Raw genomic sequence first — 18558 nt, 5'->3', positions numbered from 1 at the left:
GTTGGAGTGAAGAAGCCAAAAATCTAAAATATGCAACGCTAAATGAGTTGCCACTCCAGAAAGAAATCTTGGAGTCACTGTGGATAAGTCCTATGGATATATCAACCTAGCACTCACCAGCAACCACAGATGCAAACAAAAAGCTGAAGAATAATGGGAAGTGTTGAAGCACAAACCAGAGTACATGAGCATGCCACTGTATCACTCCTAGTTCAAGTAGATACTTCCTGAGATTTCCTTAGCTTGGGTTATCTTTGAACTTAGCAACTCTTCTGACATTCAAAATATTCTCTGGCAGTAATTTCCTACTTAATTAGCAGCCTATTAATATACAAAAGAAAGTATAAGTTCACATTTACCCTGTTAAAGTGTTTTGTTAAGCAATTGCTATTATCCACTATAAGAGAGGAGGTCTTGGTTTAGGTAATCTTTAGGCTGAATTTGTACTACTCTGTGACAATGTTTAGCAGGAACAGGCTATCCTAAACTATGAAAGAAATAAAAAAAATACAGTAGTGCTAAGTATGCTTTGTTTTATTACAGTATTTATTTTCGTTTCAGGAAAAAAAGAATATTAATGATCCCTTAAATCCTGCTCGTGGAAGCCTGTAACTACCCTTAATAATTGCACAGGAGTTAATAAAAAGCAAACTTTAACTAAGGAATCTGTTCAATGAAGACTCATCTAAACTAAAGAGTAAACAGCTTATTCTTTCTACAGTAATAACAGAGCATGACCCACTTCATTAAAGTATAATAATGACACATTTTTTTTTCCCAAGAAGCTAGACTTACTCCACCCACAGAGAGCTTTGACTTTCCCTCTCCTCACGAAGTCATTAGAAGTTTAATTCAGCCTAAGATCTGCTTATTGCACACACTTTCCTTTTGGGCTGCTAAAATGTAAAGAAAAATCCAAATCAATCATAGGGGAAAATAAAGAGCGAGCCTTAAAGAAAAAGGAAGTGATTTGCAAGGCTGTCAGAAATCTGTTTAAAAGGAAGATAAGCAATAAACATCCCATCATACACCAACAGTTTCTAGAAGGGAAAATAATCTATGCCTTGATGCCATTAGGATTTCCTATGGAGAGTATTCCCACTGAGGTCCCTGGGATGCTCATGTTCACAGAGTTTGAACAATCAGTCCCAGAAAAAGCTAGACACTTTTATTAATGAACTGTACTCGTATTATATATGAAATGTATTTTATCCAGCGTAGGATAAAGCATAAACATTAACCACAGCATAATAAATAGGTAACAACTGAGATAACTTTAATTATAAAACCACTGAGCCTAGTAAGATGTAGATCACACTACCCGCAGTCAAGCTATAAATTCAGCATAAGTGCTGAGATAACCTAATCTCCCACAATAAACAAATACACCAGAAGAAGCCCTATGCCATTCCCTGTAGCTGTCTGAAATTTTAATGGCTTGCCCGGAGATTAGTGGGCTGATTGCAGGTACTTTTGCAAAGGGAAGAAACACCTCTCTCTCCAGGTAGGTTTCAAAGAAGACTTTCTTTTCCCAGTTCTGTTAGGTATGTTTCCATTTTTAATTTGACTTAATAGTTACATTTTAACCCTTTTCCTCAGCCACAGTCAAAGACTGAAGTGAATATGCTCTGTATCAAAGCATATAAATTAGAGAAATGCCATGGACAAATTCCATTATCATGGCAGGCCAACCATGGCAAAACAAGTGTTTGGCCAACCCCTTCCTCATGCATAGCTGCATAATGATATCTGTAAAGGAAATAATGAAAAAAAACAAGAAAAAAAGCAACAAGATATCAGCATTAGTATCCCCCCCCCAATATTGTTCTTTTTTCTTGAACTTTAAGTCATCCTCTTAGATTGTTCTGCTCCAATTCCTCATTCCTTTTCCCCCTTTCCTCACAAAAATCTATTATTATTTTCAGTCTGAAGTAGCATCTTCTTTTCCCTTGTTTCATTTACAGCATTCCTGTTCACCTTGCTCCTCTTTCTCCTCCTTCCCCATTACCTCCTCTTGACTCTTTCCTTGGTATGTCACATCATTCTGTGATCTTAAACAATTACCGAATCTGTTTGAGTCTATTACTCAGCTTTCAATGTTTTTTCCCATTTTTTTCCCTACATGATCTTTTTTTTTATCTCCAAGTTGTTTATGCTTCCACATAGTTTCTCCTCTTCCTTGCTTTGTCTCTTTTCATGTTTGCAGGTTTCTCTTTCTTCCGTATTTCCATAATTCCCTGGCCCACAAGAACTTAATTCCCCAAACAGCACATCTCTGCACAGAATCTGTGCCAGGCTCTTTAGGCCCCAAAATGTGCAAAACTGACTCAAAATATGTCATATGTAACAGACAAGGATTACAATTCAAAAGATGTGTACAGCAATAAACAGGAGCACAGTTTTAACAGTGGTATTTATTTTCTTTAGGAAGTAAATGCTGCTGTTATTTATGATTTGTGATGTCTAAGATCCCAGCTGCAGTCAGGATATGAGAGTAAAGAGCCAACCAGCAATTGCAAAGGCATACGCAGTCTAAAACAGAAAGACAAAGTCACAGATGACTTTATTATCATCCAGAGGCCCTAATGGAGTTTTTATCTCTGCTCTGAATCTGAAGGTGTTAAGCAAAATGAACTGATGAGAAGGGGAAGAAAGACAGACAATAAAAGCATTATGCTGATCTAATATTTTACTGCATCCACATTTAATCTTGTTTTTGTGATTTTTTTTTAAATGTGATTCTGGAGTCATGCCAAAGTCACAGCCTCTCTAGCTTCGCTAACCTACAGCAATAATTGCAGATTGATTCCTTAAGTCAGCAGCCCTGCCTGCATCTCCCTGCAGATTGTTACCTGCCTCCTGAATGACAGACTGCGGAAAAGTAAGCCAAAAAAAAAGACTCTCTGTGGGGTGGGCAACCAATTGTTTCCGGCAATAGTATCATAGGTCAAAATGTAAACTCCTGGTTCAGCCTTTTCTCTTGGGAAAATTTCCTTGTGAGGTCACTGAAATTATGAACTCCTTTCTTTTTTCACCTCCACAACAGTTCACCGAGTTAAGACTATGTTTTATTCCAGTATAAAAGAACACTGCAGGGAAACTAAGGTGACACCCAACTTTTTCTAAGCACATATGTCACTTGTCATATGCAGCTTGTAAGGCTTTGCTGATATGCCATATAAAAGCACCGGATACCGCAGTGTATTCTTACAGGTACAGAAGCTGGTAAAACGTGCGTGTGGTTCTCATGGCAGTATTTAATCACCTGACTGTAAAATCTCTGTTCCTCAACATGTTCTCCCCACAGTTAAAGATCCAGTTGGTATATCTTACCTCCTTCATTGTCCTTACTGTCAGTGCAGAGAGTTTCCATGGCTACGTCACAACCCGCTCCCCTCCATCCTGGCTGGCAGACACAGTGCCAACCATTTTGGTCCAGCGTGCACCTCCCATTGCTGTTGCACAAGCCAGGGCAGCCCTCTGTTGAAACAGACAAAGAAGAACAATCACAAGTAATTTAAATATTGTAATAACATAAAAAGAAAAAAAATACGAACAAGGGACACTTACTGGGAACAGGCCTTAGGAACAGCACAAATACTGTAATTGCACATGGAGTGGAACAGCAACATTACCTGGGGAATGTAATTCTTTACAAAGTGGCATCTTTGATTGGCCTGACACTTGAGACACCACTTACCTGTACAAGCAGGAAATAAATGCACCAATCCTCTAAATACCTGCAGGCCAGACAAAATTAAGTTTGGTTTCTTTTTAATTTTTTTCTTTTTGGCAAACTAACAAGAGATGAGTGCATAGTGCAAACACAGCTGTGTAAAATAGTACATTTTTCTGTGCTCATAGAGAAGATTATTATTTGCTCTATGCGGTTGTGGTTACTTACTGGCACAAACGTTTAAGCTCCCTGTTACTATAAACAAATCCCTCCAAATTCTTAAGTAGGAAAATAGGTATGATTTTAGGCACATAATAAAAGAGAATGTTAACTTTATCTGGTCTCAGAGTTGCCGTGTATTCATGTGAAATTACAGTGCATTAAATAATTGCACAAAGTATAGGCCAGTTTTAATGACTATACTTTATGCCAAAAGTACATTCCTTTTCACAGAATAAGCAAAGCCCAGGAAATAGTGAAGCAGCTTAGCATCTATTCTAACAAACATTAGGATTCAGGCTGCATACGGATGGGACAGGACCAACAAGATTTCCAACTAAATGTAATAGCTGTGCGTATTTGATTACTTAGGACGGACAAAATGAAATACCATAAGGACCACAATAAACATTGATAGACTGAACATAAACACGGTAGTGACGTGCTTCAAGACAGATAGCAGAGAGTGATTTTTTGTGACAATCTCCCTAAGGCTTTTGTGCTGTTACCTTTATATCCTATCTTGTCTGCTTTTATGGCCAAGGAGGGAAAATTTGGGAAACAATTAACATAATTTAATATATCCAAAAATCGATAATTGTTTTCAGTCTAACATTGCATTAAAAAACAGTATCTGTCACTTCCTAGTGATGAAATCTGGCATGCAGCCAACATGATCTATATGAGGATGACAACACTATAAATATGTAATTTTGGTGTTCCTTGTCTATGACTATGATAAGACACTGACAGAAGCAAGTACAGATGTGGCACTAAGTATCTTATGAGAAAGTGGCTACAAATCAGGTTTTTCTGGACACAACAATTTTCTGTAAACTTTTATCCAAAAGCCCTATGTAACTGGGTAAACAATTCTTCACTTTTTGAACAACTATCTTTGTGAACTAACTTACTGTTCCATTTTGGTTAACTTCAGTTGAGTGTAGAGCAGTCTTTCAGAAGTAATAGTCTACTTTTTTTTCTTTTAAAGATTTTTGAATTTACTGACTCCTTTCAACCATGTAGCTCCAAATTACAAACTTGCCCAGAAAAAAAAGTTATAAAGGGCGCTTAACTCTTGTCAAATCACTCTCAGAAGGGAGAGAATCAGGAAAACAGGGATGCTACAGTTATGGATATTGTGCCATCATACCAGGCTGAAATTAATTTTGCTACTCTTCTTACTTTTTCAGACTGCAGCTGCTAATAGTATTTGTTAATGTACTGAGATCTATTTTTTTCTTAATATTCTTCTAATTGATTTATGGAAGACTTACATATATAATTGAAATACTGATAGAGCATTTTAGGAGTCAACTGGGTACACTCAAGACTTATTGTGTGAAAGCCTGGATATTGCCATCAATATTGCCATATTCTAGTGTAAAAAACCACAAGGAATAGAGAAAGATACTCAGGGAAAGAGGGGTAGGAATATTTTAAACATTTTTCTAAAACAATTTTTCACCGTAACTGAAGATACAAGAATCTTTGCTGTTTCATGTTAGGTTTTTGCATCCTTGAACCTCTTAACTGAAAATGTTGCACAGACTATACAAGATTTTTCTAGATTCATAGAAAATACAAGTCATAATTTCCTATAGATTTTCTACATTCAGATAATCAAAAGCTTATTAGCCTTGGGTATTTTATTGATCTGTCTGTATACAAACACACACATCTCTACAATTAATCTGTTCTTTAGAACTAATGACACTTGTACTGTGACAAGTATTGCTTTGCTTTGTTTCCTAAATATTTAGGGTTTTAAAGGCAGAGGTCCAATGACAAAACTAACAACAACAAAAAAAGCTCCAAACAGCAAATGAATACTATCTTCAGTTATTGGTTCAGATAAAATCTAATACATATATACAGTTTGTATATAAATGTATAACTACTGATAAAGTGTTACCATACAAGAGAAGTAAAATTTTAATTTGAGATGAGTTGAAAGCCATATGAGTTATATATATAATCCATGGAATGTATGTAAGAGAAGATTCTTTTGCCCAGACTAGTATGGTTTTAACTATATATTTATATAAAAAAAATAAATGTAAGTATAGGCATGTCATCAAAGAGCAAATATACAGTACCTTTCACTATCTTATCCAAATAGTGAGCTTGAGAATTAAAAAGAAAAAAAAAAAAACAGACAGACATTTCAGAAGTGTCACATAAAACGAGAATTGTTCAGAATTCACATGCAAATCAAGCAGGTGCACCTGACATGAGAGGTCTTACATTACAAACTGAAAATGTATTTCAAAGCTTTTAAAAATGCAAGAAATTCTCTTTTCAGCAAACATCATCATGATTTAATGAAACTATTTTAGAAACCAGGCCTGCAGAAGAAAAAGAGATGCTACCTCTCTGAGACTACATTTTTCTTCTGAATTCTCTTCACATGCTTTGATTTTTACATATAACAAAAACATAATTAAAGCTAGCTAAAAAATTCAATTTTCAACACAATGTAAGAGCAATTCCTTAGTTTATAAGCTTTAAACACTGACCATGCGGGAAGATCTTTGATTTGCAGGTCACGTATGACAGCACAACCATCACACTATCTTAATTCTCATTGGATTAACAGGATTTTTAGGAAGATTTTTTTTTTTCAGCTTCGTTTCAGCCACAGTTATTCTTCTGAGCACACAAAGCAAGTACATAAAATAAGTTGGACTGTGTATAGAGGGTGGAAGAGGCTGTAGTGGGGTTAGTAGTGTGGTGATCCATTTTATTTGAAAAAAAAGGGTAAAAATTAAACTTAGGCTTCAGAAGTATAAATATAAATAACATGGTATATACAAGAATAGCAACACTTTTTTTTTTGTAGGTTATGACAAATTTTCACAAAAAATTTGAGAGGCAGATGGATGAACGACATAGAGAGCGTAAGACGGATTTCAAGCAGCAGGTCCTACTTTTAATACATGAGACACAGCACAGATGGGTTACATGTTCCCTCTCTACTTGCAGGAAACACACATAAACTGCAGTTGTGTTAAAGGGGTTAATGTCATACAGCAAAACCACATAGGACAGGTCTACCACAGGCTACCAAACCCAGCCATCAAACCCCACCCACAGGTGATGCAATATTACAGACCACTGCACTTGGGACATGCCAATGCTGGATACAATCCCCTGTTTTTGCTGTGGACAAGGTGTCTCAACACAGCCCTCAGGGGTTCTCTTCACTTCAAAATGTGACCTTTTCTAAATCCCTGATGGAGGATGGCCCCTGTCTGGCAGTTCTCTGTCACCTGTTAAGATTGCTTTGGATGGGTAAGAAAGGCATTTCCAACTATAGCCTTTCCTCCAGTTTGAATGAATGGGAAAAAGCTCCTCTTGAGTCCAAGCAGGGAGGTGATGAGAGACATATCACAGAAGCCACAGTCACTGCTATGACTAAGAGGTGGAAACTTTCCAGTCCCTTTCTCTTAAAGAAAGTGTCAGGTGTCCACTGCACAGCTTTTTTTCTTTTTTTTCCCTATAATGGTAAGGTTAATGTGAGACAAAGTAAGAAGATGAAAACATCAATTACAGAACACTTAGAGCAGCAGCAACAAACTAAGTAGCTTTTCACATTAACCACAAACAAAAAGAAAAGTGATACAGCTGCATTTCAGGGTGGATCAAATTCTTCTCTTACTCATCCAGGAAAATTCCCCTTGCTCTTACATTGCTTAAAACACGGTGTAGTATGCGTGGAGGAAAAATCAAGCTTTATTTCATAAAATGGAAGCAATTAGGTCTGTCTGGGGAATGCATCTGTTCACCAGTAAAACATTAAATGCCTCTACAAATGTAGGGATAGATAACAAAACAGAACATTAAAAAAACTCCTAAGCAACTGAAAATAGTCCCTTCAATCCCACATGCCCCCACATGCTATTTCCGTTCAGAAATCCAATCTTCATTAAAAAAAAAAAAAAGTAAGAAAATGCTCTTTAAGATTTTTTGTATCCAGTAGTCTTTTAAGAAGTCAGTTCCAGAACATGAAACTATAATGCTCAGAAAACAAGTTCTACCTTCCAGCATCCTTTTACTCATGGACACTTGACAGTAAAGACAGCTTTAGAAACTATTTTGGTTAATATGCAGCATTGTAGAAAAATCATAAAGCAGAAAATGAATGACCAAAAATAGCATAACTTTGCAGTGAAGTTTAACCAGCCATGCTGTCTTCCTTGTCTTCACAGCACTACAACTGAAAGAAGAATGAACCTATGTGGAATTACAAAATACAAGCCTTTTTCCCTCTGTATAGAAAATTCCAGGTGGGATTTAGAGCACTTCAGTAGGATGAAGCATCTCAGCAGGTGCTCCTTGGCAAGACGCTTACTCATTTGGCACATATAGGTTATGTTATGTCCTTTAGAAGTCTAATTACAGATCAGGCAAAGTACCTACAAGGGTTTTCTTGCAGAGTTTAAGACTGTGCTATTTAAAATCTTGCTATTATTTCCAGGAGTAGAAGGACTTCATAATATAGCACCAAATAAAACAAAGAAAAACAAAAATGAAGATACAAAATTTGTATATTTTCTAGCCTAATCAAAATCCAAGAAGATCTAAGTGGCATTCAAAATTCATACAACATAGAATATCAATTATGCTATCAATCTGTGTGGATATTTATATAAATATGCTGCAGATAAATCTATTCTAAAACAGTCAAACAAATTCACAAATTTAACAAAGCATATTTCATAATCAGTAAAAACCCTGACTTTTTTTTTTTAATGTAATGTCTTCCATTAGTTTCCCATCAGAGATGTCAATGTCTTCCTCATTCATACGCTACTTCCTCCAGGTATGACAGAACAGCCTAAGAATAAAAGTACATATTAAATCCATTTATTCCAATCAGCTCCTGTTTGAATCAGCATGAGTCACATACCCATTGATTTGATGTTCCTTAATTGATACTTATAACACTGCTTTATTCTGATTATTCTGTCATAAAGGATTATAACAGTGATATGCTTCTAAATGCTGTATAGCAAATTTATATCTCTTACTTTAAATTATTATCCTCCATCAGACATCTTCACTTATCATAGTCTTTGTAACCTGTACGCTAGACTACAACATGCCACATATTTTTGTAGTGTATATATAGTCCTGTTACAGTTTCAACTCAACAGATCCACAAAAGTCATGAGTCACTTTGCTCCAAGAGCAGATTTGACCTCACAGTACCATCAGACATGAAGCAAAAATACAAATGAATGTGACCAAAGCCATATTGATCGAGGTCAGTCTAAATAAAAAACAACTTTTAAGGTTTTTGCTTCCTACACCTTGAAAGTGAGAGTCAAACTCTTGCCTCCTCTCCACTATTACTATCAGCTTTCTCCCTTCCTTACTGCATTACAGCCTCTTTGTCTAAAACAAAACAGAAAGGAGAAATTAGGAAGAGAAAAGATGGCTGAAGGTGGGGAGAAAAAAAAGAAGAGATGATGAAGAAATACTTTTAGTACGCAGCAACAATGAAGAATGATGTTCTGCTCCTCTCAGAGCAAGCTCTGCTTTGTTTACTCTCCCCATCTCCCACAATTCATTATAGCAATTCCCATTCACTGGTGAACAGCTGCATAAGCATCTTTGCTGCTAACACAAACTCCATGCTCTCCGATACCCATTTTCTACAGGAACATGTGAACACCGTATCTTGCATCAGTCATGTCTGAACTTCTACATAACCTTGCACCAAGTGTCATAAGGAGATAGCAGGTTTCTCTTGAAATAAAAAATTCCTATAAGCAGACTATGGTATGTTGGTACTATACTGTTTCCCTTAAGTTTTTATCTATTTGTTTAAAGTTAAAAAGCTTTAATATCTTCACTTATTAATTTTTAATTCAGGCAATGATTGATTTATGACTACCTGTGAAAGTTTTATACACTTATTCCTTTGTGAATGTACAGATCTAACAGTCCTCATTCAGTACTCCTTCTCTCACAAACAACAAGCTGCTGATGCCTTTGTAGCAGGCACACTATGCTAACCTAAATAAAGAAGCAACTGTTTCTCGTATAGACTTTTCTGTCACTTTCCTTCCTAAGTAAAAATTATTTAGTATAATATCTTCATACTACTGGTATGAAGAGAATATATTCTTATCTCATTTTACCAGTGAGTAACTAAGGCATAGAAAGAGAAAGCGAGAAGTCTCCATCCACTTGGCTACAAACACCTACGATGCAATTTTCCAGAATACTTAGAATTATATAGGATATAATACACAAACCAGTATTTTAGCAAGTCTTGTCCCCAGAAAGTGAATAACGGTCAGAGAACACTTCTTTAAAGTCTGCATTTGTGAACAACTAACAGAAAACACATGGTAGAATCAAGGGTGGAATCTAATTCTTCAAAATCGCCCTTAACCAGGAGATCACCCTGTCTCTTGTTATGAACATTACTTCTTACTCCCTGTGCACCCAAGCAGTAGCAGGGGTTGAGGCACACAGTTCATCAGTAGTTTCACAGACACTTGCCAACAGAAAACTCATTGTAAGCTTTAGGGAGAATGCAGTTTGTAAACAGGTTTTGGTGCTTGTTTAGGAGGAACTGAGTACAAAACTCAGAGTTGACAGCTCTGGTCTGACCTCTCTAATCTATTTAAGGTTCAGCCCATAGCTGTTTACTTCTCCTGACATGGCTAGCAGATCACCCTTATTTTCTCTCATTTACACCCAGCCACAATTTAACTATCCTGACAATGAAAACGCCTTTTGAACATAAAACCCCAAATATCACTCATAATATTTAAGCCCAGTATTTCTAATCCTATCCACAGCAGACTTAGGGAGTAGCACATTGATTTCTTTAGGCAACTGCTTTTACTCTTGAAGAGCGACTAAAAAAAAGCCAGGCATCCATATGCAAATTCTGAGGAGCTCCATGCCTCTACCAGAAAACTTAGAGGAGTCCTGAATTCATAAAGTACTAAAACTACTGTTGTAGCCTGTCTTCAGAAAGGTTCACTCATGTCAAATTCACTACAAATTCAAATCCACTACAGTCTTCTCTTGAGTCTTTTCTGTCTGGCAAACTGCTTCCTATCTTGGATTTGTGCAGCTGATTATTCTTACTTAAGCACAGAACCCAGCATTTGTTGAATTGCACCTTATTTTTCTGCATAGTCTGTGCTATTTGTTAAAGTAATTTTAAATTCTTGTCCTGTCTTCCAAAGTGCTGGGGGGTGACAGGCTTTGGTATAATTTGCAAATGCAATTCCTTCTATTCATCACTGAACATTACTGAAAGCACATGTTCTACTGTAAGCAGCTCATGGTCGTCATCCATTCTCTGAGTTTTTAAGAACCTTGTCTTCGACACACCATATGTTCAGAGCATTGCTGCCAATTGAGAAGGATTACAAACACTCTTCCCTTTTGATATGTTTTTACTCCTAAATTGCCATTTTGCCCTTCTTGTAAAGGAGAGAACATGGATGGAACTATAGTTTCACACAATTTTATTTCTTTTCCTCCATACATAGGCCAAAACATAACCCTCACCCTGAACTCATACCTTCATCATTTATGCACTTCAGATATCTGCAGAGAGACCTGATTTCACTGCAACTTATCCCTTGCCAGAACTGCAACCGTTCTTTGCAGCAACCATTTATGGGCTTTTACGTACAAAGGCATATCTGTCCTTTAGATTTTTGTTCTGGAGACCATCATGATTTCTCATCATTATTACTGGAAAGCCACATATATCTTAGAATTAAAGGTTCAGTTACTTTTAAGGATGTAGTAGACATAGGAAATTTGGAACTGCCAGTAAGTTCATGAGCAGTGTTGTTTCCCATGTAACATCTATTTGGCTCGAAGAGGATTTAGAAGAAAGTGTATATGCCACTAAGGCGTTAAAACTACCCCACATGTACAGGCTGAAAGAGTTCAAATGCCCATTTGAGACCACTGACAAACTCGTGAAGACCTGCCTCAGAGGCAGGTAAAACCTAATGCTTACTTTAAGAACTGCATGAGAGGTGAATTTGGCTTGAAAACATATTAGGGGATGGATCAGGATGGGAAGCATTACTGTTTCCATCTTTCTTCCTCACTGAAAGTATTTACAGAATGTGTCTGACCAGCATGCAACTATGCAGTGTACAAAAGCACCTACTCCCTGGCCACTTCAGCTCAAGTAAGCTTTGCAACATGCTTTAAAATTCTTCACATCTCAGAAAATGCTGCTGTTCTCTGAAAATGTGCCAAACTTGAACTTCACATGTGGTCCCCATTTAAATGCAAATCAACTAATTAGCAATTTAAAGTACGCTAACAGATAATCTGTATTTGAGATACTTGGTCTTTAAATGTGTTAAGGCCCACTTTTTTTCAGTTCCAGAAATGTGTGCACTACTTTAAATTCACCTGGTAATTGAGTACTTTTATGGTTACCAAATGGACAAATATTTTGCATATTCAAGGCTTGGCCTGGATAATTAATAACATGACCTTTAGGCACAGGAAAGATCAAAAGCAAATTTGTTCTAGATTTCACAAAATCTTGCTAAACTGTAGCTATCAGTCCTCTGTGTGACAAAAAAGTCATCATCTCTTTTTTGTGGGGCTTTAGCACTGAGGGTACTGGTATAAATATTGTTGTGAAATCCCAACTGCAATGTAGTCAGGTGTTTTTAAAGTAGGATTTCACTGTCAATACTGTGGTGAACTAATTGATATTGGAAAGAATTAATTTTGAATATTTGGTTGATTTAATCTGATAAAAGACTGTTTGAATGTCAAAGGTCATACCTTTGCTCAGATACATCTTAATTTTAAGATGAAATTTGTACTCAGGTATAAATCCATGAACTCATAACTAAAGAAAAACATAAATTTAGGAATTTTGATAATTACACAACATATTCATACAGCAGAAATTATTCCAATTTAAGGGACAAAAATTTCCTTCTAATCAAAATTCTAAAATTTCAGAAGAATCTTAAAATTTATGAAGAATTCCCATGAATGCATTAAGGTACATTAAATATGTGACACATTAAACCACTATGAAATGTAAATACTGTCAGAAGTTTCAGCTCCAGAGAAAAGTAAACTACACTTGGCAACTAGCATCAACACTAAAATGACGGTGGTGATTGTAACACTGGTTATCCATGCTGCTCTCCCGCTAACATGCNAGATCAAGCCCTCCAACTGGTCCATGACTTACTCTGTCAAGCCCAGGTGTCAAAAATGTATAGTGCAATGACATATAGCCATATCAATTTTCCTATAAGCACTTTGTTTAATTAGCTGGAGGAACACATTTGTCTTTACTTGCTCTCCGATCCATAAAGAGATAAAGTGTCATTACCCTGCAGTCATATTTGAAATCTGTAATATAAGGAGCCCTAAGCTAAACATGTGAAGAGAACAGGTGCAGACCATATAACTTACTGGAGTAGATGATGTCTTAGTGTTCCTCAGCACTAGCTGTATTTCTGTACTTACGCTGGTCACAGAGAAGACCAGCACAGAGATGCCTTCATGTACGTCCCTAGTCAGAAAACCACTTTAAAGTGGTCATCAGAACAGAGTCTGTGCTAATGGAAACACACTTATGGGACTGTGCTCTACATGTTATTTTTTTCTTAATTCTGAATATCTAAACCAGATTACTTTCCTGTTTTTCTGGCTAAAATAGCTGAAACTAGAAACTTCTTGCTGAAGAAAACTTTTTTTTTGGTTTGACTGGTTTGAATGGCACGCTACTGTCTTTTCATGAAAAGAAAAGGGTTAAAATAAATACTTTGCTGTCCCTTGCTATTTTTTTTCCTCAACAAAATTTTAGGGGAAATTGTTAGAAGATAAACCAATTAGATCCTGATTCTCACTGGAATATAAATACAGGCTGTACACTTACTTCTCAGTGGACCACCACTGGACTGGATTTTCAGTTCTGTATACCAGGTGAAGTAGCCTCATGCAGCACTCAAAAGTAGCAAGGAAGTACCATGATGCTAACTTTAGCCCTCCTGAGGGATTAATATGAATGCTTAATGACATTAATCCACATGTACCTCATTTATGTTTAACGATGTGCTTTCCATGCACACATATTTAAATATTAATTTTGGATTGAAAGATAATCGTTCAACATGATAACAATTAAACAGCTGTAACCTGTCTTGTGTTAAGTAATGGAGCTGCAGGCAAGCTTTATAAACAGATGGTCTTACCCACCCATGCTTAATGCTAAAGACTTTTAAAAAAGAGGTGTTGACAATTCTGAACAAGAAGGCATAGTTTTAATGCAAATTGGCCGATTTGCAATTTAGATTACGCTAAAACTAATTTAGTCTATAGAAAAAATTAAGCTGCATTGTAAAACCAAGATATTACACAGCACATGGATACAGGAGGTTCCCCACCAACATAATTATTTACTAATTTCATTCAGCTAACAGAGTTTAATGGAAAAGCAGCTGGAAAAGTATTCATATTTATGGGCTCCCTATGACAGTTACTTAATATACTCATGGTCCATGACAGTTATCTCACAAAAAATAATAGACTTTCTGAAACAGTATCTGTTCTAATCTCACAAAACAACTACTCAGACAGGAGAGGGTCACTGAACTCATTGCAAGCCAGAGCAGAAAGGAAACAAAAACATACTTTAGTACAACTGTGTTATGAAAACTTAATTACAGAGCAAATTTTCATCCAGGCTATCACCTGGGCACCAGCTATGCATGCATGGTCTTGTATCACACTGAAATGCAGACTGAGCTTAAAAAAAATAATACGGATGTTCACCTCAGACCCAAGAATGTCACTTCCAGACTAAATAAACAATTGAGAGCTGATTTTCCATCGTTTTGCAGCAAACCCTTGATTTAATCTGTTCTCATGGGGATAGAGGAAATGGCAAAGCATTACGTTAAAACATTTTAGCAGGGCCTGTTGTGACCGGACAAGGGGTAATGGCTTTAAACTAAAAGAGGGTAGATTCAAACTAGATTTAAGGAAGAAGTTTTGTTTAGTGAGGGTGGTGAAACACTGGAACAAGTGAGAGGTGGTGAATGCACAGAAAGGTGGTGAATGCCCATTCCTGGAAACATTCAAGGCCAGGCTGGACGAGGCACTGAGCAACTAAATCTATTTGAAGATGTCCCTGCTTACTGCAGGGGGAGTTGATCTCTAAAGGTCCCTTCCAATCCAAACTATTCTGTGATCCTATGATTTTATGCTTAAAGTTCTCAGTAGGGAAAAGATGTTAAGCAAATGAAGTGCCTTAAATTGTTTAGAATGTGAAATATACATAGACAGTGTTCAGTTCAAACCTGTAAGATGTTAAACAATACCACCAGGTCTTGAGTTTTGTTAATTCTCATTAGATTCATTTTATCAAAATACCGAGCACACACTTATCTGATGAAGATCTTTGATATAAATATGTAGAAGTATGTGTTCAGAGCAAAGGGAATGACTCACAAGTGTGGCTGACATCAAGTGTGGTATCAAGTTGGAGCTACCCTGTGCCAAAGACGTGTCATGGAACAGTGGAGATCAGCAACACACATCAGGTTTACCGCATTAGTCAAATCAATCTTCCCCACCTTACTATACACATTGCTTGAAACAAATAAAAAAATCCCCACTTTATTTAGTCTATTATGCTCTCTATCACAAATCAAAGTATATAAAATACATATGTATATTATTTTGCGAATCCAGTCTTCCTCAGCTTTACGGAAATGCTGAGATTTAACCCAGGTAAGCAGATGTCTAAATTTTTTTCTGAACAAAAAAAGCAAATCTTTTCAATCACCTATGATTTCGCTTCCCAACATTCTGAAGTTTTGAAATAAAAAAAACCAACACAACAAAAGGTATCTGGGAGCTGAGAGCAATCAGAATTTCCTTTGGCTAAATTCCATTTGAATATTTTGAAATATATGTAAAAATCAGCATAACTCAAAAAGCAATCAAGGTTTAAAGGATATTAGAGAGAAATAAAACTGAAGACTACCTTGTTTTAATTAAGGAGATAGGTTTGTTTTTTCCCTCATTCTACCTTTGAACACATCAACTTACAACAGTTAACCAGTGGGTTAACTGAAAATGAGACTGGACAGATAGTCAATATTTAGAAATATATAAAAATCATTAGCTGAGATGCAAAAATTTTTTTACCATTTTAAACAGCATTCATGCTTCACAAAAATACCATAAACTCTTTGAACAAAAGAGTTACGGATTTAGATGATTCAGTATACATTCCAGTTAGCGCCCCCATGAGTAATGCATACATATCTATCCCATTCTTTACATCCACCTAGAGATCTGGAGGTCTATTCCTTTCCCAAAAAGTGAATACAGTCAATTGCCTTTAAGATTTGCAACTTCTTTGGAATATTCCTTTCCCAAAGAAGTTGTAAATTTTGGCTGTTGCCCTTCACAGACTTCCAGCTAATAGCTGCAACAAAGAAACACATTTGCATTTCTAAAGTACTTCACAGTATGGCAGCTAAATTGTTAATGACTTTCAGAAATAAGAAGAGTGCAATTGTTTATTTTTAGACATATAAAGGCAGAATGAGCGGGAGTCTTTCATATGCATAACACAAATTATGTAAAGATTCTGCCACTAAGTCGAGAGTTGTAAGTGGCATAAAATGCCTGGGTTACAAATGGAGGGTGACCATAAGAAACTGGTTTGCATAGAAAAACATTCTGAAGTCCCTTGTGTTCTGAAATTTATTGCTCAGAAAGACCTATTACCTACTGTAGGGCGGGTGAGAGAAAAACAATTTGACTCTTCATCTGCCAAGCTGAGGAGGCAGCAATTTTTACCCCACAAAGAGTAAGTACTCTTGGAAATGAGCAATAAAATAACCTGGCTTCTCTGTAACACTGGGCTCCTGAAAAAAAAAGCTCAAAAAAAATAAATATAACAGCAGGCTAGAGCTTGTACCTCCTTACTTGTATTGGAGGCTGTAAGGGCAATAATAACTAATCAAACTATCTTAACAGCAGCAGCCACAAAGTAAACACCCATTTAAAGAATAAACAGGTGGGAAGACAGACCTGCTCGCCCAGTGCTGAGGAAAAACTTGTTTGTGCTTAATATGTTGGAAAAATTGTTCAAGAGCAGTTCATCCGTATATAACTACAACCCTTGAAATGCTGCCAAGGTCAGTGAGACCAACAGCAGAGCAATCTGCTGAGTAATTGCTCCTTGGCAAGTTAAAGCAGTCAAGGGAAAGGCTTTATCCTACTTCTAAATATTTACTTTCTTTTATTGTTCAGAAAGCAGTTCTCTCCCCACCTCTCTACTCTCTTTGTCAGCATGTTTTCTGGAAGCTCCTCAAAAATGTTAACCCTATTGATTCTCCCTGTGATTCTGCAGATGCACCTTGATTCGTGCTCTTTCCTATGTCTGAGCAGTCTCATTAGTAAATAATAATAATAATAATAAAAAAAAATCAATTGTGATTGCTGTAAAAAATAATTTACAAGTCAATCTTACTACTTTCACACCTGACTCCCTTCTACAAAACAAAACCTTGCCTCATCTTCCTGGTGCAATGATGTGGTTATCAGTTAATACAGTTGTAACAGGCCCTCGATTTCCCTGCCCTCAAAGCTCCCACCACTGCTTCTCACGAACACCAAGCACAGCAAACCCACCCAACCTCTTAGTCAGGGCTATAAACGAGCCAGGAACGCAGCTTGGGTTTTACTATTTTCAAAATACTCGTGCCTCAGTGATGGCTTAGTTATGCTAACACATTCAGAATTAGAGTCCTTCCAAAATTTCCATGAAAGTTAAGATGCTCCAGCCTCTTTTTAGCTTGAGCTAAAAGCAAATAATTCCATATTCACATCTATCAGCTCCACTGCTGTTAGACCTACCATCCTATCCTGTTGCTTCAGCTACATCACCTCTTTTAACTGTTTTTCCTCCATGTCTCCAAACATAAAACTATGTGATTTTTATTTGAATTTTTTTTTTGACTTTTCAGATTGTTCGTGATTTCCTCATCACTCAGTGTTACACTTGCCTTTGTCTGACTTGTGGCTACCTCTTTTGTTGCCTATTCAATCCACCTCTAAGTGCTTAGCCATGATGTTTCTCATACTTGGGAGATGTGTCCCATAAATACTTCAGAGTCGCACTGTTACTCATGTCACAGCCTTTGATAAGCTTTGTACACCTAAGTACAAACTAGACATCTCTTGCATGTAAACCACTGCCAGTTCCTTTGCCTGTGTTTCCTACCTGTTGCCATGCAATAGTTACAGACCTGCAGCGTTTTGTACAAAGGGGAATCAGTGTGGAAGGGAATTTCTTAGCACCACAGCTCCACTTTTTCTTAGTCTTCTTATTTACATGCATAATTTCTCATGCCAGCTCACTGTCAAAGCCTGCATAGTGGAGAGGGATATCCTACTGTATATGGGACATACGGACTGTAAATAACTGAGCACGGAAAGCTCCATTGATAAAGGCACAGTAACTTCCAAAGTTTTTCAGGTACTAGAACTAACTTGGTTACAGAAACACAGAAGCTGTAATAAGGATGGCTTCTTCTCAATCGGCTGTATTAAACTGCTGTTACATTATTAACATGTAATAAATTTGAGAGCATTCTAAAATAGAACACTAT

General features: G+C 36.7%; 1 protein-coding gene across 13 annotated transcripts in view; it reads right to left on the bottom strand.

The window, feature by feature from the left end:
* Positions 1 to 18558, bottom strand: part of TENM3 (teneurin transmembrane protein 3) — a 459642-nt gene that overhangs the window by 60485 nt on the left and 380599 nt on the right. For all 13 annotated transcript variants that reach the window (XM_017827399.1, XM_017827086.1, XM_017827468.1 and 10 more), the window contains 3 exons: positions 5995 to 6021; positions 4405 to 4422; positions 3334 to 3480 (listed from right to left, as the gene is read on the bottom strand). In XM_017827399.1, the coding sequence (XP_017682888.1) occupies positions 3334 to 3480; positions 4405 to 4422; positions 5995 to 6021 (192 nt within the window). The remainder of the gene's footprint in view (positions 1 to 3333; positions 3481 to 4404; positions 4423 to 5994; positions 6022 to 18558) is intronic.

Source organism: Lepidothrix coronata, unplaced genomic scaffold, assembly GCF_001604755.1.
Source record: "Lepidothrix coronata isolate B3197 unplaced genomic scaffold, Lepidothrix_coronata-1.0 Scaffold0, whole genome shotgun sequence".
NCBI classification, from domain to species: Eukaryota; Metazoa; Chordata; class Aves; order Passeriformes; family Pipridae; genus Lepidothrix; species Lepidothrix coronata.
This window is presented reverse-complemented; position numbering and strand designations above follow the sequence as displayed.